The sequence below is a fragment of the Haliaeetus leucocephalus genome, unplaced genomic scaffold (assembly GCF_000737465.1).
Source record: "Haliaeetus leucocephalus isolate CR32 unplaced genomic scaffold, Haliaeetus_leucocephalus-4.0 Scaffold120, whole genome shotgun sequence".
In the NCBI taxonomy this organism is placed as follows: Eukaryota; Metazoa; Chordata; class Aves; order Accipitriformes; family Accipitridae; genus Haliaeetus; species Haliaeetus leucocephalus.
Genome location: NW_010972556.1, coordinates 3184806 through 3211905, shown reverse-complemented (window position 1 = coordinate 3211905; position 27100 = coordinate 3184806). Strand labels below are relative to the sequence as shown.

Here is a 27100-nt window from a genome sequence, read left to right as displayed (position 1 = left end):
GGCGGCCCTTGGTGGGGACCCCCGGGGGAGGCTGGCGGTTGGAGGTGGAAATGAAGCGGTCGTGCCTGTGACCCCCCCCCTCTCCCGCCCCCCCATCCGGGCCTGGAGCTGCCGGAGTGCCTGTGGCCAGGGTGAGTCTGTGTTGCATTCTCCTTTTTCTTAATTTTCAGGGAAGAAAGCTCGGACTTTCGACCTCGAAGCCATGTTTGAGCAAACGAGAAGAACTGCGGTGGAGAGGAGCAGGAAGGTCTTGGGTAAGAAACGCGAGTGTAGTCAACTAATGCATTTAAAAACGTGTTTTGTTTTTCCGACTTGGGGTGGTGTTTGAAGTGGCTCGGACTAGCTGTCTAGAGAACAAAAAACAAGTGCAGTTTTGTTCAAGGAAGATAGTCCTAAACAGCTTGGGGCTTGATTAATTTATGTATGTTGTCTGAGTATGCCAGAGTAGTGTGCGTGTGCAAGGTTCCTGTTGCGAAGCATTGCTTACACATACAGGAAAAAGGTGAATTTAAACACAAGACTTCTTCCTTATTTTACCTAGCTGTGTATTTATTTTGGAAAGGAGGTTGGTACAGACAGCTTTAATTTAGAGAGAACAGAATAACAAAGAAGAAACATGTGTCTTATACCAAACAGCAGGTTATATAGCAGCCCACAAATTTGTCTCCGTCTTCTGCTGTGCTGTGAGGGGGTAGGTTTTCAAGGTGGTAGTTTGAGAGTGGGAGATGGAGAAAATTGTGTCTTTTGCTGCCTGTATCAAAGCAAACATCATTGCAAAGGTGGTACTTGGGAGACACTCGTGTGTGTTCTAGAAATCCCTTTGCCAGCCCAAGTGTCCATGCTTTCTCCCTCCACTTTGACAGTTTGTGCAGAATGTGTGTGGGTTTGGTTTTTATTTTGTTTGTTTCACATGATGCCATCATGGTTGAGCAGCTTCTATGCTACTAGATTAGGCTTAACCTGATCTCTAAAGTGTTGCAGTTTATGAAGTTATTAGACTTGAAGCACCTTATCATGAAGAAAGCAGTTCTGTATGAAGGACTGAGACAATTATGATGTTGGTTGTTTTTATTGTTTTGGCTCTATGCAGAACCACAAGAACAGACCTCTGTGGAGGCTCATTGACTTTGTGGACTTTAAGACACTGTGAAATTCAAATATATAGAGAGGATTCCAAAACTTGATTTGGACCATTGTTTTTTGTGGGGGCTGAATCTAAACACAATAATGTGTTTCTATGTTGGAAACCTTTTCATGTTTCATACTGTTTCAGGTTGATCTGTCCTTCCTTATGAGAGATCATTTGCTTACACCATGTTTTAGTTTAGCAGGGAAATCCAGTAAGTGGATACATAAACGTAATTTTTTAAGTTAAGACATCTTGAGCTGCATCTTGAATGTTGCCCCCTCCCTCGCCCCCCCCTCCCCCCAAGGTTTCTAGGCTCTTGCCCGGAAAGGAAGCACAATGCATTTTGTTGCTTATAAGGTTGATCATTTTACCAAAAATGACAGAGCTTTGTATGCAATTCAGCTGTTTAACTTGGAAACAGATTTTCTGAGGATGAGGTAATGTGAGCATTTTATTTTCAGATTTCTTAAGATACACTGTTGACTTTTAGCTTTTTGGAATACCCACAATACCTTTTGGAAATGTCTCGTCTGCTATCCCAACTGTGGATAAAAAGAACTGAGATCAAAATATGTTTCCTGGTTCAGTATTTTGCAGGTGTTTGTATTTCTTTTCAGAGGAAAATGTTCCTAGCTTTGCTGCAAAACATGTTTTTCTTTTTAGTTTAGCTAACAGTGATGTTTCTTGTATAGAGAGAACAGTGTGTACAAACAAACAGCTAGAAGGTGTTTGTATTTTCCTTGTGACATTTTGATTTTCTGAGGGATCACTGCAGTAGCAATGGAAATTTAATTTATATGGTAAAGTAATCTATTTTCAGGTGAAATCCTTTATTTGCTGTTGCCTTTTCAAATCTTTCATATAGGTCTGAAAATAAAGAAAATTGTTTTACTGTCCTCAGCAAGCCTCTAATTTTATTATTTTCTAAAAGTTTTGGTTATTTGTCAATTATGTGCTGTCTCTATTCAGAGGCTCGTGAAAGAGAGAAGGAAGACCAGGCTGAAAAAGAGTTTAGAAGTCCATGCGCTGATTCATCAGCTTCAGCATCCAGTGCAACAGGAGCTGGGTCCACATTAACCCAAAGGTACTTAAATGTTGTGGGAGATTCCATGTAACAGCTTTCTTATCTGAAGGATTTTTTTGTTGGCAGCGTAAGTGTCATCTAACTTCTGTGAACATGTCTATGTTACCTGAAGTATTTCAGTGGAAATACGGATTTTAGATTTTTTTTATCTGTGCTTTCTTAAAGATGTGTCAATAATTTGTAAATATTGACATTATGTATATTTAATAGTATTAATAATTTTATTAGTAAATTAGTAAATTTATTTAGTAAATTTTGCAGTCTCCTCCCTAATCCTGTTTGGCATACTTTTTTTTTGAAGTGACAACAATGTTGTTATCTGTGGATTTTTTGAAAATATTGGGGCAAATATAATGGCTACATATGCTGACTTAGTAAGCAGCTATTGTTCCCACCCGTAGATAGAATATACTTGTTCCTGCCTGCTGAAAAAGAAAGCAAAGTAGGTGGAGAGCCTCTGTGTGCACATTGTATTGAATAGAGTAGTGGTGGGGCTGAGAAAGTATTTTGTTTTGACTTCAGTCTGAAATTTACTGTCAAACTTGCCAATGTTTGTTTGTTATTGACAAACAATAAATGCTACTGCTTTGACAGTTTGAATTCTGAGGTGCTGGGAAATCAAAAGTAGCTGAAGGTAATGGGGGCCACACAACTCCATTGCATGGCAGGGATTGTGGAGATCAGTGCACTGTAAATTTTTAGGCTTCTGTATCTACAGAAGTGGAATAACCCATACAAGACCCTAGTATACATATATATATATATATTAGGGGCTGATAGAGCCTGTATGTGGTAGGCTGTTATGGACAAACCTGTAGTGTTTCAGACTGTGAACAAATTTCTGTTAAAAAATTTACTTTTTGGGTGTTGGTCTATGGAAATCTCAAATGAGCCATGCACTCTCACTGAAATAACTGGTCGCACAATATACTACCCTATAGATCCTGTGTTATGTCTTGTGCATGTGGGAAAAATATTCTGTGCTCCCAATTGCTTTTGATAATCTTAGATACCTATCTGGTGAAATAATGAAGGATCACAAGAATTTAAATGTAATGTGATTGTGTACTATATAGGGGTGACTTCAATATAAAGAATCACTTAAAAGAAATGGTACAGTGGAAAGCAGTCAGGTGATACAGAGCTTTTCCCTAATCATCTCATTTCACTAATGGACTTGTCAGAATAGACCTTCAAGGAGTTTGTATAAAGGAAGGTAACATATCTTTCAGTATTGTGGGTTATTAGGTAGGCTCTGGTAACTCACCAGAGTTCTGCTGATGTTAAGTTTTCTTTGTTTTTCTTTTCTGTTTTTACCAAGAATTGAGAAGGGAGAAGGGAGGGCATGACATGAAAGGCTCTCTTGGAAGTTTTATATTTCCTTGTGAAATAGGATGTGTAGCTTAGTACTTAGTGCTAAAGCCAGGAAGCTACTGAATGAGACATGGCATTGTGACTCAACCTTAATTCAAAGGAACAATCCTACAACTCATGATTTAAGTCTGAAATACAGGACTCTCAGTACTTCTTTTTATAATGCAGATTTTAGTTACTATAAACTGATCTAATATATATAGCTTGTTCTATTCTCTGTAAATGGTAACACTTTCCTGAATATTACTTCTTTTCAATTTCTGTTGTCATAGTAGCACTCAAACTAATTTTTTAGTTGTTAAAAAGGGGCTGGTCGCTCCAAAAAGATGTGAAGAACAGCTACTGATTCTTTTTGCTTTTGAGCTACTTTTCTGTAGAGAAATGTTTACAATAGTTATGGGACTTACGTATTTACGCATAAGTATAATAATAATAATTATGCATTGTGAAATGAAAGTATCTGATAGTATTTGGATAGTATATCCAAATAGAGTGGATGATGTGAGGAGAGTGAACACTTGGGGGGATGTGCCCACATACTTGTACAACTCTCAGAATGTTTTTTGTTATTTCCCCTGTGTGCCATCTGCGCTCTAATGCAGCTTTCTGTTTTTCCTCTTACAGCTTGTTTTACTTACTGAGGAGGTAATGAGGGAAAGCAAAAAACAATTCCTTACACTTCTCTGAAGCCTGGGAAAAGGGCTGGCAAACTGGTTTGTTCTTTACAGCCTCTGGTAGAGTACGACTGTAAGGCTGGAAGTTGAAGGAAACACCACTTGTTTTGTCTTTTCTGTCAGCAGCACTCCTGGTTGCTGTCAGAGGGTAGATGGGCTTTTGGTCTGGCTGCACTGGGATGTTATTACGTTTGACTTTCCTCCAGTCAGGACAGAGGATACCAGTAGCTGTAGCTGTAGTACATGGCTGTCCCTGCCAAGCTTGGAGTGTGGTGAAAAATAGCACTGCGATTCTGACCATTTCACATGCAGAGTGATTACACTGCCCTTCAAAGTACTGGAATGTTTGATTTGATCGATTTATCTTTCCTAGCAAATGAGGGAATGATAAGGATAAGAAATTAGGAAGGAAGCTAGGTATTGTTCTTTAGTGTCTATAGAAAGATCTGAAAATCTGTGACTCCAGGATTGGAAAGGCCTCCTTGAATCATTATGCTGTATACATTATTCTCACTGGCAGGTACAATGTATATTTGGTTCCATTCCAAAACTAATGAAATAGTTTGGCTTTTGGGGAAAAGATATGTGGTTTCCTAGTTTGGGAACGCATACTGACTCTTAAAACACAACTATTTTGCCCATAATATTGTAAAGTTGTTAGTTTTGGGGATACCTAATTTGAAGAACTTTGAAGGTCCCAACCCATTCTTCACCTGCTGGAAGCTTCCTTTTGGTAAAAGGACATTGATTGCCCCATTGTTGTAGAGTAAGAGAAGCTCTTTTTGTTTGAGTTAGATTTCTTAGATAATCATATCCTGATCTAGGTCTTCAAATGTCTCTCATCACTATGCAAAACAAGGTTTGCATGTAGAGGTAATATCTTTTATTAGGCTAGTAAATATAGTTGGAAAAATTAGACAAGCTTTCAGGCACACAAACACTTCTTATCACTGTAACATCTCAGGATCTAATTTGTGTTGGTTTTAGTTTGTTTTGATTTCTTCCTAGAATAGAATTTTGACTGCATATCCAACACAAATATTTGCTGTGTAAGCTACTACCTGCTTGGTGTACAGCTGGTTTGGGAGGTGGAGTGGGGCTGCATTCTCTGTCACAATTCCATGGATTAAAAAGATATGTTATAAACTTTTATTATGTTCTTCAACTTGTGTGTTTTTATTATAATTATTAAGCGATAACCTAAACTTTAACCCCCCCCAATACCTCTGTAGTCTTCTTTTTTTTCTTTGTTAAACTATCTTTTGCAGTCTGCTCACTTAAACACTCACATACACACTCTTAAAATACAAGCTTCTAAACCAAGTCTTGCAATTTGACCTTATCTCACTGAATCTGAAGGGAACATCTGATTTCCACTGCAAGGTATCACTGTGATGATACACTGTATCTAGTCAAAAGGCAAAGTTTTCTGCATATCGCTATTAGACCTTCTGCCAGTTAGAGTACCGCCTACTTGACAACTACCAGCAGAGGGAGCACATTTATTTTGAATAAACTGAATGAACGTGGACTAAGTCGCTCCACTGACTTTTCAGAAATTTTCCAATGCCAAAAATAATGTGTCCACACAACTGATTTGAGCAACAGCAAAATGATAATTTAATGTGACTTTTAGAATCAAGATTTCTTACAGTATCAAATATTTGGTTGAAAGTGCCTAATTCCCTGTTATTCTTTACCAGCATTATAAAGCAAGTGCCATGCTTTGTGTTCTCACTCTGGTTGTGAGCCTGGGCGACTACTGTTTTGAGTTCCACCCAGCCAACAGAGGTACAGAGCATCTGCACAAGCTGCAACTTGAAGCAGAATCCTGAAAATGCTCTATAACAATATATTCTGTTCGCTTCTAGGCAATATTGAAATCCATACTAGTGACATGGTACTGTTGTTTTTACAATCTGTCTAACTTTTTCTTTGTTTGATTTTGTCCAGTTTTTTGAACTGCCTGTGACTATGATGTTCCTTTTTTTAAAAACTTTACGTTTACAAGATGATGGTGGGCCGACACTCTGTTAATAAAAATTAATTTATGTTTTGCTGCTAATTTCAGTGTTTACAAGTTTACAACAGTGCTCAGCATCTTGTATCTGGAAATTCCTATGGAAGTGCTGATGTTCATGAAATATTTAATTTTTAAAATTTTTCCATACAGAGAGGCGGCCTGTAGTGAAAGTGAAGGTAGCTCAGATGAAGAGTTAACTGGTCCGTCTGTGCAATCCCAGACTTCTGGTCAAGGTCCAGCTGAGGGTACTGATGATGATGATGAAGATGATGAATTCATTGGGCCACCACTTCCACCTGGGTTCAGGGATAGCGATGACGATAATGACAATGATGATACAGAGGAGGAAGATACTGTAAGTATTTTATTCCTCTTTAATGTTTTAATGCTTTGAGTAGACTCTTAACTTGTAAGTGTGCTCTTTCCTTTATGATTGAATTTGCAGGTGAAGTATGACTGTTGTTTGAAATGCAGGTTTTTTTGTGGGTTTTGTAATGATTATTCAATAAATGCAAGTAATTGTTTTCATTTAAAAATACCAGGATTTTTTAAAAATGTATGCATGTGAATCTCAAGGGAAATTCATCATCAATTAGTATATATTTACTCTTTTTTGTTTTCACATTATGAAATAACTGTATAGATAAATATTTTCTATAAATATTTTATGTAGCTTGTTTTCCAATGCATGTGTAGAATTTTTTACAGGAAAGAGGAGGTAGCGCTGAGCTTGAATCTAGGGGGAACAATTGTGCCAAAACTGTTTTGAGAAAATGAACCATGGTAACTGAAGGCTCCTTTTTTTCTTTTTGTTTGATTTGGTTTGTACTTTTTCTAAATCTAAATAAGTGCCAGACTGGTTTGTCAGAGTGAATATAGGTGGTCTTTTCTATCTATGTTAAAAGCAAGAAAACCCCTAAGAGCCTAACTTGGGTATCACAGACACTCAGTTGACAAATTTTTCTCTATTTAGTTAAAAGTTTAATGGTTTGATGTTCATTCTCCAAAACTTCCTGGATTGAATATTTTGTGGCAGTGGATTTTGTATGATGGTTTCCATGTTGTTTTGTAGCAACAATGGTAGAAGTCCTGTAAAAACAGCCTTACTTTTTTTGAACCATTCAGTAGCAGAAAATGACTGTATGTCCTGTTGCACAAATATAGACCTAATCCTAAAAAACAAATTCCCAGGTGTCTCAAGGGTTTCTTGTAAATTCCTCTTCAGTTTTGACTAGGTATTGTTTGTTTGTTCTTTTCTTATAAAATCTCTCACCTTGCATCTTGTGAACTTTAAAATATAAGTTCAGACTACTCATTTAAAATGAGCAAGAGGAACTTCTTAAGCAATGACATAACTGAATTTTAGAGTAAGCCTAACCTTGTATGATCACAATTTCCACACACACACCCCCCCGCCCCAGGGGGATAAGTGATGGGAAATTCTGATACCTAAGGGTTTTTTGTTACTTTGTCTGGTGAACTTGATTCACTGTTGCCTGTGGATTTCTTTCATTATCAAACTGCATGTTTTAGTGCCATATCTCCTGTGATCTCATCTGTACCCCCAATATGACTTGTTCTGTCTTAGGGAACCAAGCGGTTAAATCCCAAACTTTCCTTGAGAATGTTGTAAGCCTTATATGACTTACTATTGATCTGTATCAGGAATTCTCTTACCTTTCAGCTGTTATGGCACTGTGGAGTGAGTCCATATTCCTGAGGGTGTCATAGACTCAGCAGATTTCAGCTGCTGCGGATCATGTCATGTTGAAGTCACTACTTCTTTTCTGCCAATTTTCATCTGTTGTCCTGTCTCAAGTCTGCTTGTTCATACATTTTTCAACTCACAGTAAAATCTTAAAATGCAGTGTTTTAGCAAGAAATTTTATCAAACATGAATCTCTCCAACAGATAATCAGAATAATAGTTCCTGTCCTGAAAAGTGCTTACATTTATTGATGCTGAAGGAAATGTTTGGCCATGTTCAGTTTTGTCTCTAAATACTTTCCAAACTATTTCAGTATCATCCAGAGTGTTAGTGTGTACACAGATTTTGGTGAGCCCAGATGCTGGTCATTTTGGAAACCACAATGTATTACACAAAGAACAGCAACTTCTGAAAGTACCTATTAATAGCTGCTAACTTTGTGCATGTATGCACTAGGAAGTGGTAAATCTCAAAAATGTGTGCTTGCTTTGCACAGGTGTTTTGTTCTTTCTTTGGGGTCTCATCAGAATGCCCTCCTAAATCACAGCTCTCCCTAGTTGTCCTCATTTCTCTTCCCAGAAAAAAAACAATCTTTTGCTATGCTGTCAGCACCTTCTGAAGCTGGTAACTGCCTTATAGCACTGGATAATTGAAGCCACATAGAGAGAAACAACAAGGCTTGGGAATCAAGTCCTGCCAGGTATCTTTAATCTTTGGGAGAGTAAAAGTTCTCCAAGATGCTCAAAGGACTTCAGTGTATATGACACTGAAATAGAACAGTGTAAACTTGAAATCATGTTATATCCTGGCAACTAAACCCAAGGTTACGCCTCATGTCTGCTAGTATTTCATTGAAGTATTGCAAAAGCCTTTGCATCAGAAATCTCGTGTAGATATTCATCCTGATCTTTTCTACACAGACTTTAATGTTCATTGCTCTGTTTCTGTTATGTACTTCCTTATTTTCTTAAGCAACAGAGGTTTGAAAACACCAGAACTAGGTGAAGTTCTTAGGGAAGTAATATTTCTGTGGAATGCCTTCTTGTCGGGGTCTTAAGGAATTAAGTTGATTTCTAAACTGAGTATGTCCAGATTGTTCTTCTTCACAATTAAGAGAATTTTGCATGTGTTGGAAAATCATAGAGAATTTTGCTCAAAAGCCACACATCAGATTAGCTAAACAATGGTCATTCATCTTGTATACCTAAATTTTTCCTGTAACTCATGCCAGAAATTGCTTGAGTTTTCTTTTCCAACTGAAAATTGATACAAGTAGCTTGTGGTTTAACCGTAATTTTGTTGTAAGACTGGATTAGAATTTGGGAATTCTTTTCCCTCGGTTCCATGGTCTGTTACAGACATCACTTTCTGCAGTTAGCAAAAAGCAGTATATATTTAGCCTGCTGTAATTCCATTCTGAAATGAAAAATATATATACCTTCCAATTAAGTGTGTTGGCAATGGTCTTGCCTACTTACACTGAACTAGCAAAATTATTCAGTTGCGTCGAATAAAGTTTCACCACATTGGTCAAGTAAACTGTAATGGAAGTACACTAAATATTCAACATCTGTTTTATTGCATCATCAGAGGAAGGCTGGCATCCTTTGACATCTCTCTTGTTGAGTAATTTTAGCTGAGTAATTTTATTAGGTTCACATGAATCAAGAGTCCTATACATACTACTGTTCCAGTTTATGGTATCATTTCTTTCATCTCAGTAGCGAGTGCTATATGGATTCCTAAATGTAATCATGTTCAAACTATAGATTAGTGCCAAGCTGTAGAAGACTCCTTCATTTATTCATATTTATGGAATAAATGAGATGTTGTAGGAGAAGGTAACTAAATCCTGAGCACTCATTTATGTAGCATAGCAATGTGGGAGAACAGTATTATTTAATGATGGAGAAATTGCAGGAAAATGGTAAAGTGGTAAAACTGTGTATATTTTTTGAGGCAATATGTATGTTCCACAGAACAGAGTAAGGCTTTTAGTAGTAGAGGTAGCTTATGAAGAGAAGAGGGGGTTATCAGCAATGTAATAGAAAATATCTATTTCTTTTTAATCCCTCTGTGCTACAGTGTGCTGTGTACCTATTTTCTGTTGTTCTCGACTGAAGATGGCTTCACCTTAGTAGGGCTTTATGCACTGGAATCTCTCAAATGCCATCTACTATACATATAAATAATTTTGTAAAAAACAACTGGATTGTTACTTTAACTTGATGTCTGTCGTGTGCAAATGAGCTATGGATTTAAAAAAAAAAACATTATGTAATTGCTTTTATGCCTGTCAGATTTATGGATTCTGGGCACTGATAATAATTTATTTTCATTATCTCCCCCCAAAGGGCAGTGGGCATCTTGTTTAACGAAACTCTTGCTTTAATTCTGTGAAGTTCTCTAGAATGCCAAAGGGAAAACAATGTGTGGAAACAGCTGATCTTAACTTCAGCCTGTCTTTCTCAGCAATCACTTTGTTTGGTGGTTGACTGTTTTATTTTCTAGCCAGATTGTGGTATTAATTTTTTAATTATATATATTTGAATAATGCTACAGCTGGCTTGATAAAGTGGAGTTACTGGAAACCAGAATTAAAAGACCCCAGTGAAAAGTTTCAGACCGAAAAGTAACTTGCAGACTGGTGTGATTTAAGTTTGTCTGAACTTAAGACAATAGTTACAAAACAGTCTAGAATACATTCGGTTGAGAATAAGCAGAGCAGCAGAAATATGAGACTTGTGGGTTTTCAGTCTAAACAGTTAATTTATAACTGGGAAGATTTTGTGTCAGCATGGATGCCAGAGGCCTTTGGGGTCTAGAGCCTCCCCTTACTGCTGCTCATGAACTCAGTTATTTTCTTTCCTGTGAAGGGAATCAGGAAGCAGCTGTGCTTTCCTGATTTCCTGTTGATCGATTGGTGATCACAGTATGATCCTGTAAGCCCCAAGGAAGGCAGGTGTTGCTGTTACGAGAACTGTGATTCCTTTTTCTTTCTTGTACATCAGGCTGTGGTTGGTACGCATGGGGGCAGAATTGGGAGAAGAGAAACAGAAAGCTCCATTGAATAATTCTTTTGTTGTGTTTCCAGAGGTACTGTGAGACTGCCTCTCTTTTGTTATCGTATTTTGCTGCTGAAGTAACTTCTTTAAAACATAAGTATCTCTATTTTGACCCTGAAGTAAACAAATTTTTCTTTAATAGTTATATGAGCTGCAGTTCTGTAATATGAAGTCTTGTGAACTTTGTGTAACAGATAAAATGCATCAAAATACTGGCTTTGCCCTGGTAGCTTGCCACTGTTTCTCAAGCCTGACTTTAGATTTTTATTACAGGAACATGGTTTTTCCACTATTGCTTGTTCAGTTGTTTTTGCTTTCTTATGAGAGACTGTCAACAGAGACATTTGTCAGAATTGCTTGCTATGAGGTTAGCGTCTTTTGAGTCTAGGGTTGGCCCAGGACTGCCCAGCTCACATTTGGTATTTTACTGAATAATCATCAGGTGGAAGGAGTAGCTGGTGGTTATCTTTGATGGGAATTTTTCATGCCTTATTGGTGTTTTTACAGAAAAATGAATAACAGTTAATTGCTGAATGTTTTGAATCAGCACTGTTAGTTTTTGAGTATTACACATTTCTGTAATTTACATCTACATGTGATAAAAACTGAACATAAATTTTTGAGGAGAGCCATAGATATTGTATTACATATGTGAGTTCTGACTTGAGTTACTTTTTTCTCTGAGTTTCTGTAAGTTCATTTTATATACTCAAGTATTCGTGGTAGCTGTTGTTTCTATGTTTGATTAAATTCTGTGTTAATATTGATGGTAGTTACATTTAACAAGTAAATATGTAGATTTAATCACTTATTTAGTATAATTCACCTCCATTTGTGCCAGAATTGATGATTCTTAACGAGGCATAATATGCTTATAACTACTTACACAAGTATTTTGCAGTGCTTGTTTTGTAGTAGTGTAAGGAGTACTGCTGTATCAAGTATATTTTAAGGACAATAGGTACACTTGGTATCAATTCCCTCTGATATTTTTCTTCTGTTATAGTTTTCCTTTTTATATGAAAGACTGGCATTAATTTGGGCAGTGTGGAAAATGGTACGAAGAGTTGTTTATTTGAATTGTGATCAGTGCTTTTCTGTAGCGCTTTTTCTCCTAATGGTGTAAAAACCTGGTTGGATTGTCAGTGCCAGTTTTTCACATGGTTGTAAGCTGAGAGGGGAGGGAGGAAGCAGAGTTTCTCCTGTAGTCCGAAGCTTTTCAGGTTTGGCTTCTATCCTGAGAAGTACGCCTTTCTGGAAAACTTGAAGAAAATCTTTTTGTTTCCAAGCTGGGATGTTTTAAAAGGAAAATGGCTCATTTTTCAGAGGGCACATTCCTAACAAGGGCAATATTTCATGTGGTAAATTTTGAGGTTGGGACATATAGTAGTCTTTACCAGCTTTTTTGTCCTGTCAAGATGCACTGGGAGTGTATCTCCTGTTTGTGCACTCAAAATAAAATCTGGCTGGAGGGGGATAGGAGACCAGCCAAAGCTGTCATGTCAGGGTTGGTAGGTGGACAGCTTTAAATCTAGGACGTAAGCATTTTTCAAGGTAATGGATGACACCTATTAAAAGACAGTAGAAAGAGATTGTGTATTTATTAATATTCTCTTCTATATGTCATTAGAAAATGTGCTGAGATCTTTAACAGAACTTAATGGAGTGCTAGCATCTTGTGATACTTTTTCTCACTTGAAGCAACAGGTATAGAGGTGGTTGTTGAAAGAATTTGCTGGGTGGATTTGCAAGGCTTTATATTCTGTCTGGAGCTTAGTTACAGTTGATTCTTCTTTGGAATGGAGAACTATTTCTGCCTGCAGTATCAAAGGGATACTAATCGTGTTGTAATTATGTCCCTGAAACAAGTACAGCCTTGGGCCTCTCCAAGGCTATACTCTGATTTAGGCATATTTCCAAAATGATAGCGTAGCTGTATTCCAAGTTTTAGAATTGTTTTGAGGCATTTTTAAATTTTTGCAGAGGTTTAATAGGACATACCAGTAATACACATTAGGAATGGAAGAAAGCCATTTCCTGCTGATTTAGATGGAGAATTTAAGTAGACTGTAATTGCTTCAATTAGAATTTGGCTATGGTACCAGGCTAAAATCATGGTGGTATAAAAATAAATAAATGTTATGGGAATTTTTAGTCATCCTAAGGAGTTATAACATTTAGGCTGAGGATTGTCTGTCCTGGTAACTGCTGAATCTTGTTTACCCAGTCATATTTCATTTTTTCTAAAGAAGAAAAAGTTAAGTAAGCTGAACAAAGCAATTTTTGGGTGTGCAATACAGACAGAAAAGTGTGGGTTGCCAGATGAGAGGCATTATTTTTGAACTAACTCTAGTCATTGATACATTGATGAAAAATAGGTAGCAATTACCGCTGCTTTCAATTTCCTTTTGTGTTAATTGGGAGAAAAATACTTTTCTCATATATGTGCATAATGCGTTCTTAGCTCTTGACATTATTTCTGCTGTAAAAATCAGGAAAATGTATTTTCTTTATATTAAACTTGGAACAAGTACTGGAATTTTTGTCAAGGATCATTGATTACAACACCATCATTACTGGTGTTGCAAAGAATGAGAAAGATTATCTCAAAAGGGAGCTAGAAAGGATTCTCAAGCTTCACAAAAATTAAAAGAAAGCACAGTCAAACCCGTAAATTTTGTATAATGATGCTCAGTGTAAGAATGTGAGAGAATCAGTCAGAAGCTGGAAGGGAAGGAACACTTACTGTTAGAATCTGAGAGCATAATATTGGCAATGCACAAGAGGAAGCTAACAGGGTAATTTCCTTAGGGAATGTTTGCCTTTCATAAAAAGGAATGGGGTATTTGCTCCTCCCCTTTCCAAACCGATGCCCCAGAGTTCATGATTACCAGTTGTCCCCAGAGAAAACAAGTGTACTTAAAAGATCTCTATCAATTCTGCAGAGCATAGTAAGGCCAAGACTTCTCTGCTGTATATCATCCCATGACTTTTTGGTGGCATGATATTAATTTTGATTAATTATTAATATGACTGAATATAAGAAGTTATAGAATGTTTCCTCTACAGATAGATACTTAGACCTATGGGTTTGTTTTCAGAAATATTTTGTGAGAAAATTAATAGGCATATATTTGCTGACTTCAACGTACTTAGAGAGAGGTGACTTCAGCAATATTAAATAAAATATAATATAGAACATAATTATCATTACTACTGTCCTTTTTAGCAGAGTTTAGCGGTCTTCTTATGTCCTGTTTTTACTCTTTGCCAGCTCCGTTAGAGAGCCTTATCAGGTCAGCCTGACTTGATGGAGCCCGTAGAAGGCTTCTTTAGGAGCTGCTGGTACCACTTCTGTATTTGGAAAGTGAGCTGTGAAAAGTGATGCAAAGTGTTCTTCATCTCTGGGACAGATACACTGTGGCTGTAGAGCTCCCACACTTGAAACATGGGATCCTCATGCTCATCTCTCCTGAGACCCTTGGTTTCTTTATAGCCAGAAGATTTTGTGGAAGCTAATATCCTCTACTGTTCTTAGAGGGACAGTAGAAATGTCAGGTTTTTTTTTTTCCTGCCAGGTATGTTTGAGGCATGGGTAACCTTGAGGCTGTACAGTTCTGTGACCCACCTCTTAAAACAAAAAATTCCAAGTCTTTCTAAGCACATCTTCTACATGCGTATCTCAGTCACAAGACCATACTTTCAATACAGTATTATTTAACAAGGATATGTAGTTGGAAATCTTAGGAAATTCCATTCATGCAATGGTATATGAACATCTGATCCTAAATATTACTTTCCTTGCTTCCAGTAGAAGTTGGGATCTTTGGATGTGAAGAGACTAAAATGAATTTATTCTTTGGGACCCTAAAACGCTTACACAGTCAGAAGAAAGTGATGACTACCTTCTCACATGATGCTTTTGTTGGCAATTGCAACAAATTTCCAATGTGCTTTTATAAAGAAGCACAAATACCATATTTTTTCTGTCAGTGTTAGAATATATAAAATATTTCTAAATTTGGAAAGGAAGCTAACAGCAATATTAACACTGTATTCGACACTGTTGGTATCAATGTGGAATACATAAACAGAAGACGGTAGATTTTCTTTGTATCTGGCATGTGAATGTTACCTTCTGAAAAAGTTGTTTATGCTTTAAACAGAATAATGAGAAATACAGGTGTAGAGAACTCTTGCTTGAATGAAGAGGAGAATAAAGTGGATGATAACAAGTGTTTGAAATATTTATGGTGGGGATGATTAAATAATTTAGAAGAGCTATATTTGAAGGAAGAGTCTAAGTGACATGCAGTTACATTTCCTTTCCAAAACAAGTCTTCACAGGATTTTCAATTAACAAATGATTTATATTAAACTGTTGGAACTGCAGACTGCTCCAGCAGTATCCTTGGAGAGCAATTATGTTGACTTTTGGAATGTCTGCTGTTTGTTTAAAAGATGGCTTTGGATTTTTATGAATGTGAGACTACCACATACAATGTTTTACAAGTGCTTCAATGGCATCTCTTACTTGCAGGTGGGCCTTTAACAGTATGTGGGGACTATACATACTTGATGCTAACGCTATCCAGATAGCACAACAATCATACTGAACTTCCTTCTGTTACCCCTGCTTATCTCTTTTTTGTATTTTAATACCTAATACCATTGTTTTCAAATTACTAGGTTCTTGAATATTATTTTCTGAGTTACCTTGTCTACTATTTATAAATGTTTATTTGATGCATCATTGTCAACTGAGGATTGATAGATGTTCATATAACCAAATGTTATGGGAATTAGTTACAAAATTTTTCTGGTTTCCTTTGATAAACCAAAAGAATTACTTTCTCTAAAGGCACTGAAGAATCATGAAGAATCATTCATATGAATTTTTATTAACCATCCCATTTCATAGTCCAGTTGTGAAGGTTTTGAAATGCGTTTAAAGGTCTTAGTTGGATTCCAGTGAATGCACTTGTTGCTTTTTTGTAACCTATTTATTCCTTTCTCTATTAGAAGTATTTTATTTTAACTTTGAAAATTATCAGTTTTACATCTGTTGTTTTTGTAGAAAAACTTTTTTGTAATGTCTCAAAGAATACCTACTTAATGAGAGATAAGATAGAAGAAAACTGAAAAAGAAGCCTTTAAGATCTTGTATCTCTTTCTATGAGCACCCTAGTGTAGTTTAATGTCAGGTGAGTTTGACGTAGTTTTCAAGTAAAACATTACTTTGTAAAGCAAAAGTTATTTTCATATCATAAGCATCATGTGCAAGAATAGTGAAAAAGTTATAAATTATGTAACCTTTACTTCCCAATATAAAAAAAATAGTTCAGACAGGACCTTTGTGCAGTAGGGATTTGGAGCTTTCTGTTCAGTTTTCTAAAATAGGGCTTGATGCACTTAACTGATAAATAGTTATATCATGCAGCTCAGGTTCATTATTTAAGGCTGGAGGATTAGATCCTTCTCCATGTAAATACTTGTGTTGACTTCAGTGGGACTACGGTCATGGACTTGCAGTTTGTAAGTGGGACTGAGTATGCATTATCGGTGGAACTACTAGCATTGTACCTTTGCTTATACACTATTGATGAGACAGAAGATACAGACAAAACATAGTTTGCTACTAACAAAAAGGTGATTTGTGACTTCCACTTTTATTTCCAGGTTTAATTTATTTACCAGTGTTTAGTAAATAAAAATGTATGTTATTTTGCAGCAAAGTATGCTCTCAAGGTGCAAACAGGAGTTCATGTAGCTGAGCTGTCTTCTGTGTGTCTGTGTGAGAGCAGTGATGGACACCCCAAATAGCCACTGCATTCTGGGCAGTGTGGGACAGCACTGAGCTCCGCACAGGGTAGCTACAAAGTGAGCACACTGCAGTGGCATGGGCAGGTTGTTCATTCTCTGCTGTTGTGACTGCACTGCAGTTTATATACGAGTTACCTAGCTGGTACACAAGTTTAAGTTTGTCTACATGAGATGCAGTCAATGTTTGACTAAAAAAAAATTTCCTATTTCTTTGATACACCATAACCTAAATATTGCCAGCTAACATCGGGGGTGGTGGTGGTGTGTGTGTTTGGTTTTTTTGGTTTTGTCCCAAAATTGCACTAGGGGGCAGTGAAAACACCTTAGAGGCATACCAGCCTGCCTGGGACTTCTATTTGTCTTGCATAGTGTCTGCAGCCCTTTTCAGCAACTAGCTTGGAACCAGTTTTCGGAGTAAATAGTACTATGTAAAGATTTTGATTGGGATTATTTACATACGTGGAATTCATTGCAGTGAGCACATGTACATTCTCGTACATTTCACCATTGTCTTGGTGAAATGCAAGGTCTTGGGTAAGATTGGACTTAGTCATGGTGACCCTTTTACATACAGAGGCCTCACAGGTCATCTTTCATATATTAATGAGTGTGAATGCAGGAAATAAATCCTGGAAGAGCTGTAGAAATTAGGAGTAGAACTTACTTTTCTATGCATGACCAAAACTTTTGTCATGGAAAAACTGGTTTTGGAGAGTTAAAATATTCAATTAATTAATTCAGAACATATCTGGAATTAAAGCAAAAGCTAGAGTTCTCACTAGAAAGTGAGCTGTTTGCATGGAAATACTAGAAAGGTTGGCTTGTTTTTTTAAGTCAAGTATTTCACAAATATCACAATATAGGTGATATTTCCCTAACACTTACTGTATGGTGTGTATTTATAGATTAATTCAGGTGTCAGAAAGAGCTGAGGACCTTTATTAGAGTTGCAGTGTCCTATGTCTGCCTCTACTAGCTTACATGAATTACCTGTTCTCTTCCTATCATGTACTACAGGCAAACCATAGGACTTAGTACTTTTTTTTTAATTTAAAGAGGGAGACAAAAAAAATTAAAATATTTCTTTATGTTGTACATATAGCCTTTTTCTTTTTCCCTCCTGTTAAAAAATGGAATTGTCAACTTTGGAAGATTAGTTGGAAGATGGAGAAGTTACTTAGGATTTATGCAGCAGCCCACATCTTTAAAAGTAGTGGGAAAATACAGATTTTTTAACAGAGGCTTCCCATGTCCAATTTATTTTTCTTTTATTTCAATTTATTAAACAAAGTATGAAGGGTCTTTTGACTGAGTTTGACTATATAGCTTTTGCATATTGGAGTAGTTTATTCTTTGTTTCCTTGTACAGGAGGAAAAATCTGTCCTCTGGCCAAAATGTAGTCAGTCTCTGTGATACCAAGTATGTATGTAATGTGGTGTGTGTGACTTTGTATTGATCACATGTAAAATGGATCAGGCCCACATACTGCATCTTATCCAGTGCAATATTAGAAAACAGGGGGATGTGGGCCAGAGTAGGACACCCTTCTTTTCCAAGTTTAGCCAGGTGACTAGGAATTACTCACCATGTTCACTGTTCACCTGTTGGTGTTCACCTTGGGAAAACAATGATGATGCTAAATCTCCAAAGTTTCAGTGACAACAAAATCTTGTGGCAGGACAAATGCAAACACAGTAAAAAGGGGGCTGTAATTAGTACACTTCTGTTGCTGTGTCCTATGACTCAGCATTTTCTCATTAGTCAAAGTTAATTAGAGGGAGTTAAAGCCTCATTGACCCCTCAGTGTACAGCTGTGCTAGTCCATGCCTGTTCTGAAATATCAGAAAGGAAAGTAATAAAAGACGTTAGTTTTCTTGGAATACACAGCGATTGCCTGCTTATTTTGCTGTTAGTCATTGTCTCCAAAAGACAGCCACCAAAAATGGGTGACATATTTTCTGCATGTTATTGAGCCTTTGTGTCTGGGCCTACTTTGAAGCCTGCCTTTATATTTACTGCAGGAGTAGGTGTCTTGCTTGCAAAGGTTGCAGTTGTGCTATACTTGTGCAGGCACAAAGCAAATTTTGTAAAAATGCTGGGTTGACGGGACTGAAAGAGCCAAATTAGGAGTAAAAGATCAGATTTCATTCAAAAAATAAACTATCTATAAATATGATAGCTGATGCAGACGGTTCAATTGAAAAGGCAAATCATGTCAGCATTAAATTGCAAGATGAATTTGCAATTCTTTGGAGGAGGTGAACTCTCATTCTTCATATCAGGAATATTCTAAGCAGAAGGGGAAAACAGTGATTAATTCTTAAACTTTTGAACTGCATCTGAATGGCAGCAATTATGGCACTTGAAAGAATTCTTCAGCTTTTCAGAATTTTAGTCCACAATTTTCAAACTGGAATCTTTCAAGGTTTTGGTTAAGATAGAGTGTAACATAGATCTATATATATCAAGAACTTGCTAGACTTCACTTAAAATATAAATTGGGGTGAGAAGGATCATAGCTCATAGAATAATTACTGGTTGTTTCTCAAGTCAGTAATCTTCCGAGTTTCATGCATCATCTGGATTTACAGAGATTTATCTGCCTCTTCCTGTCCAACCTGTTACTTAGGGTGTCTTGGAACATGCTGTTCTCTGCAAAGAAAGCAAACTTACGTATCAGGCTATAAACACATCTGTAGGGATCAGCTGGCTTCCAGTGCTACCAGATTAGTAATCTTTTTCAGTACAAATAGTCAGTGTACGTCTTTTGCAAAGCAAATGTCATGACGTAACTGCTTTTGTTGTCTTAAATATAAGAATAAATGTATTTCTTAATGACATTCCTTCTTCAAGTATGTTAATTGTGTTACTACCTTTTCCACTGAGTACCAAAAATACCAGGAATTGAAATTCGGAAGAAAAAATAACTGTCTTAATCATCCTCAGTGGCTAAAAATTGTATATACCTATTTTAAAAGACCACTGTGACACAGAGTGCTGAATCATTTTACAAACAACCCCTTCTTGTACTAGTTTTAAGTCTTGGTGTTTGTGAGCATTCTGTGCCTTAAGACCATCAAAAAAATAAACTGGTTTTTAACTCCATTAGTTTCTCCTGTGGAAAATATTAAAATTCTGGACAAGATGTGCGAGTTGCTTTTTTATATTACTTGTGTATTCTTCATATGTTTACTTTTCCTCAGGTTTTCCCTCCCTTGTTTAGACAACATAACATGGATGTGCAGGTACACAAGGTGAAATGTTGGGTCGCGTAGAAGTGTGCGATAATTTTGTGACTGACTTCACTAGATAGAAGTGTATGTGTCATCCAGCATTAAATCCTAGAAATAATGATGCCAGAGTAAATGTCACAGTATATCTCAATAGAAAATAGTTTAAAAATTCTGACATAGATCTCTTTTCTGCCAATGATATAGTAACTTGTTTAATGACTTCATTTGTTTTAAATTGGAATTTATTACCTTTCTTTTCACAGAGTCCTTCAGAGTTGTTCCTCTGTTCTATGATTAAATGCTACCTTATCTAGCAGTTTCCTTGCTGAGGGCAGCCAGTTGTTTTGAGGCTTTTGTTTTGTTTTTTTCTCTGTGACAGACCTGTACTATGTCGTAATTGATTTTTCTTCCTATGGTGCCTTGTAGGGGTCAGACATCCTGTTGATCCTCTGTGTCCCCTTCCTGCTTGTATCCCTGTCTCTGGTAACTCCATGTCACTTTTTTCTCCTTTCTGAAAATGAATCTCTGAAAAATAGGTTTTTGAAATATCAAATAAATGTTTATATTTGTATTGTTATTATGCAAGCCTATAGGTAATAGAGTAATAAAGGAAGTTTCTGCATTTAACAGCCGCAATTTCAAGGGCAGATCTGTTCAGTTATCTCTAAATTAATGGTATAAATAGTACCAGGCTTAGTTCAGTTGCTGTCCATAAAATATTTTTCTTAGGAAAGGCAATTATGATACATTGAATAGACAGTGAATTTATGAGAAGGCCCAATGGTAGTTTTCTGTGATTTCCCAAAGTCTCGTAGTCCAAATAAGAAACTGCAATCAGTGTTTGAATGCAGAATGAGCAGTAGTCAACTAATTCACTGCATTTTCAGCAAAAATATTAACTCCCCAGAGTAAGATGAATGTTGCTAAATCTAAATGAGTTATAACTACGCTATTGATAATGCTATTTTAAGTGAGCATCTGCCCAAATCACATGGCAGTTATGAAAACTAGTTCTATCCTGTCAAAAAATAATAGTTGTCAGCTGTAGTTTTAATTCTATGTAGTTTAATGCAATTTGCATTAGTTTACCTCTTGGGAGTTGTCTCATAGTATAGGAAGTGATGGAAGCTGCAACCCTGTCTGATACTTCTAGGGAGTAACCTCATCATGGACTCTGCAACCAAATTTGAGTGGGTGGCAGAATATCAGAGAAATAACCCAACTTCTCTGGCTGATTAGGAGAAAATTTTGTGTCTGGCTGCATCCTGAAGTACTGTATACAGTCAGATTTATGATAGCAGATGTTTTATAATATGGATCATACACAGCAGTTAAATGATACAGAGGTGAATTAGGCAAGTAAGAATCAGTAATATGAGAAAACACTTAACAGTACAGTAAGTCAGTGGGATAAGAACAGAGTGTTGATCTTCTGCTTTTTGTGAGGGAGGGAGGTGTCAGAAGAAGAGTTAGTATTGCTCTGAAAAGTATGGAGAGAAAAAAAAAAAAAGTCGTGGGATTGCGAAGATTCATGTTTCCTTCTGACTGTTATGTATGTATCAAACCTACTTGCTTTCTAAGTATAGTAAGAAGATTTTTCGTCTGGAGCCAACCTTGGCACTTCCTGTTTGTTCACTTTTTTGGAGTAGTAGTTAGTGATACAATTTTTCTTTGGAGCATTTTAAACCTAATTTATATGTAGGCAAGAAAGTATCTTTAAGCTATGTTTTCTCTGATGGTTGCATAACTGCTAATGTAATTGGCTCACTTTCAGAACTAAATTGAGCAGGAGAACTTCCTAATAACAGGGTTTGGTTCCAAACTGTTTGTACATATTGCAGTTTTTGCAGACAGAAAAATTAAATCAGGAGTGGCTGAGGCACAGATAGTCTAAAATAAAGATTATTGGTGGTTTTAGGCTTGCTTTGTTAGGAAATATGTCTTGCAGGCCAGGGGCTGATTACGAGAATCCAAACACATGTGCAGAATGTTTGTATTTGAAATAAGATGAATAAATAATATTTAATTTATCTTTAATCTGTAACCACTCATCTCTCACCAAAGAAAACAATGTAGTTTTAGATGTCATAGGTTTTTTGAAAACACTGTGTGGCAGCCCCTGATAATACACTGCCTGACTTTGCGCTGTGCCATTGTTCTTGCTGAAAAGGCATGGAGGAGAAGCTCTGAGGCACACTGACAATAATCTCTCATCTTGGCACTTTTACAATGAGCAGGGATTACTGTGTAAACGTTAGGCTTAACATACCATATCTTGTTGTAATTACAAGTTCTAAGGAGGTCATCTCAGGTCTTTCATACATTGGGGTAGATAGGTTAAATTGCATGCAGTTCACAATATAGCTTATGGGATATTTGAGTTCTTTAAGTGGAAGTTTGTAAGCAAGCCTATCACTTGAACAGTAATTATAATCTCAGAGCAAATATCTAAGCTTATGAAAAATACCAGTGTCTTAGCCAGAACTCCCCCACTCCCTTCATTGTGCAAAATTTTGACCGTGCAATGTGTATCTACCCCGTGCCTGTCAGTATTAATAGATACTTCTAAGCTCTTGATACCCACAACCAACTGCAAAAAACTATTTATATGCATTTGCTCACTCTTGCTAGCTTGTTCCCTCACCTATGTTCCACCCTACTGGATTTGTTTGGTATCATAGTCACTGTGAGGATTTAAGAATGCATGAACAGCTTATTATGGGTTTTAATAATTTTTGTACATGTTTGTGTCAAACTGATGATTGTGTTTTAAAAGCAGGATTCTTTTTCTTTCTCCAATTTCTTATTTCTGTATTACACTGAAATTCCAAGGGCAGGTGGTTCACAGGTAGGAACAGGTTACCATCAGTGTCAGGGTTTTCCCATTTTAATAGATTGCCCTATACAGTGGTTTCTGAAATGACTGGTTTATGAAGGGACACTTCACCTAAATAAAGTGTCCCGGTAGGAATTTCTCCCTGTCTGTAGAGGTTTATCAGGATCTTGTGAGAGGAGCCTGAAGACAAGAAGATGCCATCATTCTCTAATCCAAGATCCATTTTTGCTAAATCAGACTGGATATTACCTGTGGTAGCCAGATGAAGTGGGGATCCAAAGTATCTGAATATATGGTACAGAAGACAAGGTAAACTTAAAAAGCAAGCATGTAAAGAAAAGTGCCTTCAAGTGATCTGTACTTTGCACTTTATCTGTAAACAGAATAATGGCATTGGAAAACTCAAGCCAAAACAATTTGTTTTGTAAGCTTATCTACTGGCCATTTTGTGTGGCTCCCCAGAGGTGAAATGTAAATTGTTAAAAGGCCTGAGAAACAGTGAAGCCCGGGACAGCAGTAGGTGTTGTGTGACATAGCATTAGTTTCAGAACTAAACCATGTCACTTCTTGGATCACATGTCCAAGGAGGATGTCAAACACAAGGTTAATGTGAAGAATTCAGGCCTACAGAACAAATTCCAGAAACAGGAGTTAAATTCTGCCTAAGCCCAGCAAACTATGCAAAATTAGGAATCCTTGTTTTGGCTTCCTTATTAGTTGTCTGGAAAATGTCCATAGCAGAGAATTTGAACAAATCTGAACAAAAATTCTTGGACTGCATTTGGTTCAGATTATTTTATGGATTATACGTTCCTTCCCACCACTTCAACTTTTCCTGTGGAAAGCCAGTATTTATAAGCTCTCTGTTTCTCCCATGCTTATTTTTAGCTTATTTTATACTTTTGTTTCTCTTTTGATAGAATAGCAAGTTGGACCTATGTTTAAGTGCTTGCTTGTTACAGGGGAAGAAGAGAGGGTTTTCTTAGCTTGCTTATATATGGAAACAGTAGTTATGGAATTGTGCACTCCCTGGTAACTTCACCAATCAGTGAACCAGGAGATATGAATTACCACAGATCTATTTTCCCAGCAATTGCAAGATTTAACTTGCAATACGAGCATTATACACAGAGCTCTTTTTTTTTTTTCCCTAATGGGTTTTTTTGTTTGTTTGTTTTTACTTTGTTTTGTAAATGAGCTTGTAAGGAACTTAGGGTATGACAAAGTATGACATAGCATCCTGGACAGGCTCGAGAAGTAGGCCCTTGTTGAACCTCATGAGGTTCTACAAGGCCAAGTGCAGGGTCCTGAACCTGAGTCAGGGCAGCCCCCAGTATCAATACAGGTTGGGGGATGAAGGGATTGAGAGCAGCCCTGTGGAGAAGGGCTTGGGGGTACTGGTGGATGAAAAACTGGACATGAGCTAGCAATGTGCTCTCACAGCCCAGCAAGCCAACTGTATCCTGGGCTGCATGAAGAGAAGTATTGCCAGCAGGTTGTGGGAGGTGATTCTTCTTTTTCTCTGCTCTGGTGAGACCCCACCTGGAGTACTGCGTTCAGCGCTGGAATCAGTCCTCAGTACGTGGCAACATTCAAGGTCAGGTTGGTCGGGGCTCTGAGCAACCTGATCTAGTTGAAGATGTCCCTGCTCATTGCAGGGGTTGAACTAGATGACCTCTAAAGGTCCCTTCCAACCCAAACCATTATATTGTTTTATATTAATAATAGGCATTAATAATGGCTTCTGGCTTGATAGAATCTGAGCCCCTCAAATGCATGAACAAACCTACCATTCATATTAATGTATCATTGTGGCACACCTGCAAGACGGGACTTTTTATCCCATTTAAGACATGATACTTAAACAGACAAGCAACTGTCTTACTGACAATCTCACAGCAGATATGTAGTAGATATGCAGTCTGAAACCTGGAGTTCCTTCTGTCTTTGGACTATGCTTTTCTTTCCTGACTTCAAAAGAAAGTAATTGTAGAGCATCATCTGAACATCTGAAATTGTCATCTTTGGACTATGTAAGTGTAAATTAAAAACATTTTGTTAACTATCTATTATGACAAAGTTGAAGATACATGTTGCTATTAATCCATTTCAGCTAAATTAACAAGGTTATTATGTACACGGTTAATAATGACTTAATTTGAATCATATAATCCAAACTTAAATTTTAGATTGTAAAAGGAAGAAGACTTTCCTGGTAACTCAAGTAATCTTTGTATAGTATAGAGTATCTGCAATAGCTCCTTGGGGAGAAGATCAAGAAGCCGATTGAATAATTTAAGAAAAGATCTCATAGGATGTGTGTAATATTCTACATTTTCTAACAGTTACAGAATAAGAAAAATATACGAGGTCTTAACGTAATGTCAGTAAAAGTCTGTGAAATGAGGCATTTCAGTAAGGCATTATGTTCTTGAATTTTTGCCTTCTTTCTCGATGGACACAGCTAAAATTTTATGTATTGTCTAGACAATGGATCTTTATCTTAGTCTGGGTGAAAAAGTGAAAGCATTGCTTCTGTGTGCTTTTTATAACTCGGGCTCCTTGGGGAATGACTACAATAAGCGTTGGATGTGACCTGTGGGCATCATTCCACTGGAAAATCTGTTGGAGTCTTTACTCTGTTCCTGTATAACCCACAACTGAGCAATACTGAATAATAGTTGTTTAATTGCTATGTGGAAATCAATGGCGCTCTGTTTAGTTGTGTGTCTTGTAGTCTGAAAATTCCAAGTGATTACAATTAAACCTGACATTACATGTATAGAAATCAGTATTTTTGATACAGTATGCTGGAAGAATCTCAACATTTATAGATACTATAGTAAGACATCACATAAATGCATAGAAGATAAATGTTTTACAATTCTTCGGTGCAACTTTTAAAAATGGTGGGTTTTATGATTAAAAATAAAACCAACATATTCACACTGGCTGTGATTTTTAACCTAGTGCTTAGTATTTGCCCTGAACATTTTGAAAACTATTTGCAGTGTCACTGGGTATTACAACAGCTTTAACAATATGAGATACATCATCTGGCCATAATGCACTACCTTCTGGCATAAGCTTTAGTTAAAGGAGTATACCTGAGGGAAGCGTGGAGAAAGGTGTGTTTCTTCCTAGCATGGACCTCACGTGTGTACAATACAAATGTATCTTTTCCTCTTTCCAGATGCATAGTTAAAGTCACTTAGCAATTTATTCTCATGTCACATTACATAAAACTGTGCTGTTCTAAGACAGCTTAAATGTTAATGTTTTGAAGGTAATTTATGGGTGGCATGGGAGAATTAGTAATCGAAACAGTGATAGAATTGGAACCAGCTGTGGGAGCTAGATAGGAAATTGTCCTTCCTTCCTGCAGTAACTTAGGCATGCTGTAATTTTTAACTCCCACCCCTACCTTCACCCTGTGGTTGTAGATCTTCTTTGCATGGCTAACTGATGATTCCCCGCTCCCCCCCCGCCCTGAGTTTTAATTCCTTATCCTAATTGATCAGTAAGTTTGTAGACAACTCGAATATTTGTCACTAAGTGGGACGGTATACATAAATTTGTGTCTCTCTTAAGATCCTAGAGTAAACATTTGAGTGAACACCTTTTTACAATCACAGTTGGAGAACTGTTGAAAACTGTAGTCTGTGGACAGCTCTCTCTCTCTAGAGATGTGATTGTTTAGTTTTGCTGACTGTAGTGAGTTTGCTGAGAATAACAGGATCCCTGAGGAATCTGAAGAACTTCACCAACATTGCTGAATAAAACCTTCTAGCAGATTCCTTATGATACATATTATTTATTCAAATTTTTCAGGTGAGAAAACTGGGGTATGTAGGAATGAAATTAATTGCACAAAGTCAAAGGTCAAGGATTGGTCTACACCAATGGCGTATTGTTTTAATTTTGTTTATTAAAACATGTATAATTTAAAGGGCATAGCTCACTAATAAGGTTGAAGTTAAATTGATATGGAGGTTCTTATTCGTATTGTCTTAATGCTTCTGAAATTCAATGCTAACATGATCACCAGAAGTCTTAAAGTGAATATCAGGCTCTTTTTGATGAGAGGAAAAATGCATTTTATTTTAACTGTTTTAAACTCCATGTCTGTTTCAGACAGTGCCAAATATTG

The 27100-nt window shown here is 36.9% G+C and overlaps 1 protein-coding gene across 1 annotated transcript in view; it reads left to right on the top strand.

The window, feature by feature from the left end:
* The window catches only part of WDR70 (WD repeat domain 70), a 142740-nt gene that overhangs the window by 293 nt on the left and 115347 nt on the right, over positions 1-27100 (top strand). Inside the window, exons 3-5 of the mRNA XM_010585826.1 lie at positions 171-254; positions 2099-2213; positions 6435-6639. Coding sequence (XP_010584128.1) covers positions 171-254; positions 2099-2213; positions 6435-6639 — 404 coding nt within the window. The remainder of the gene's footprint in view (positions 1-170; positions 255-2098; positions 2214-6434; positions 6640-27100) is intronic.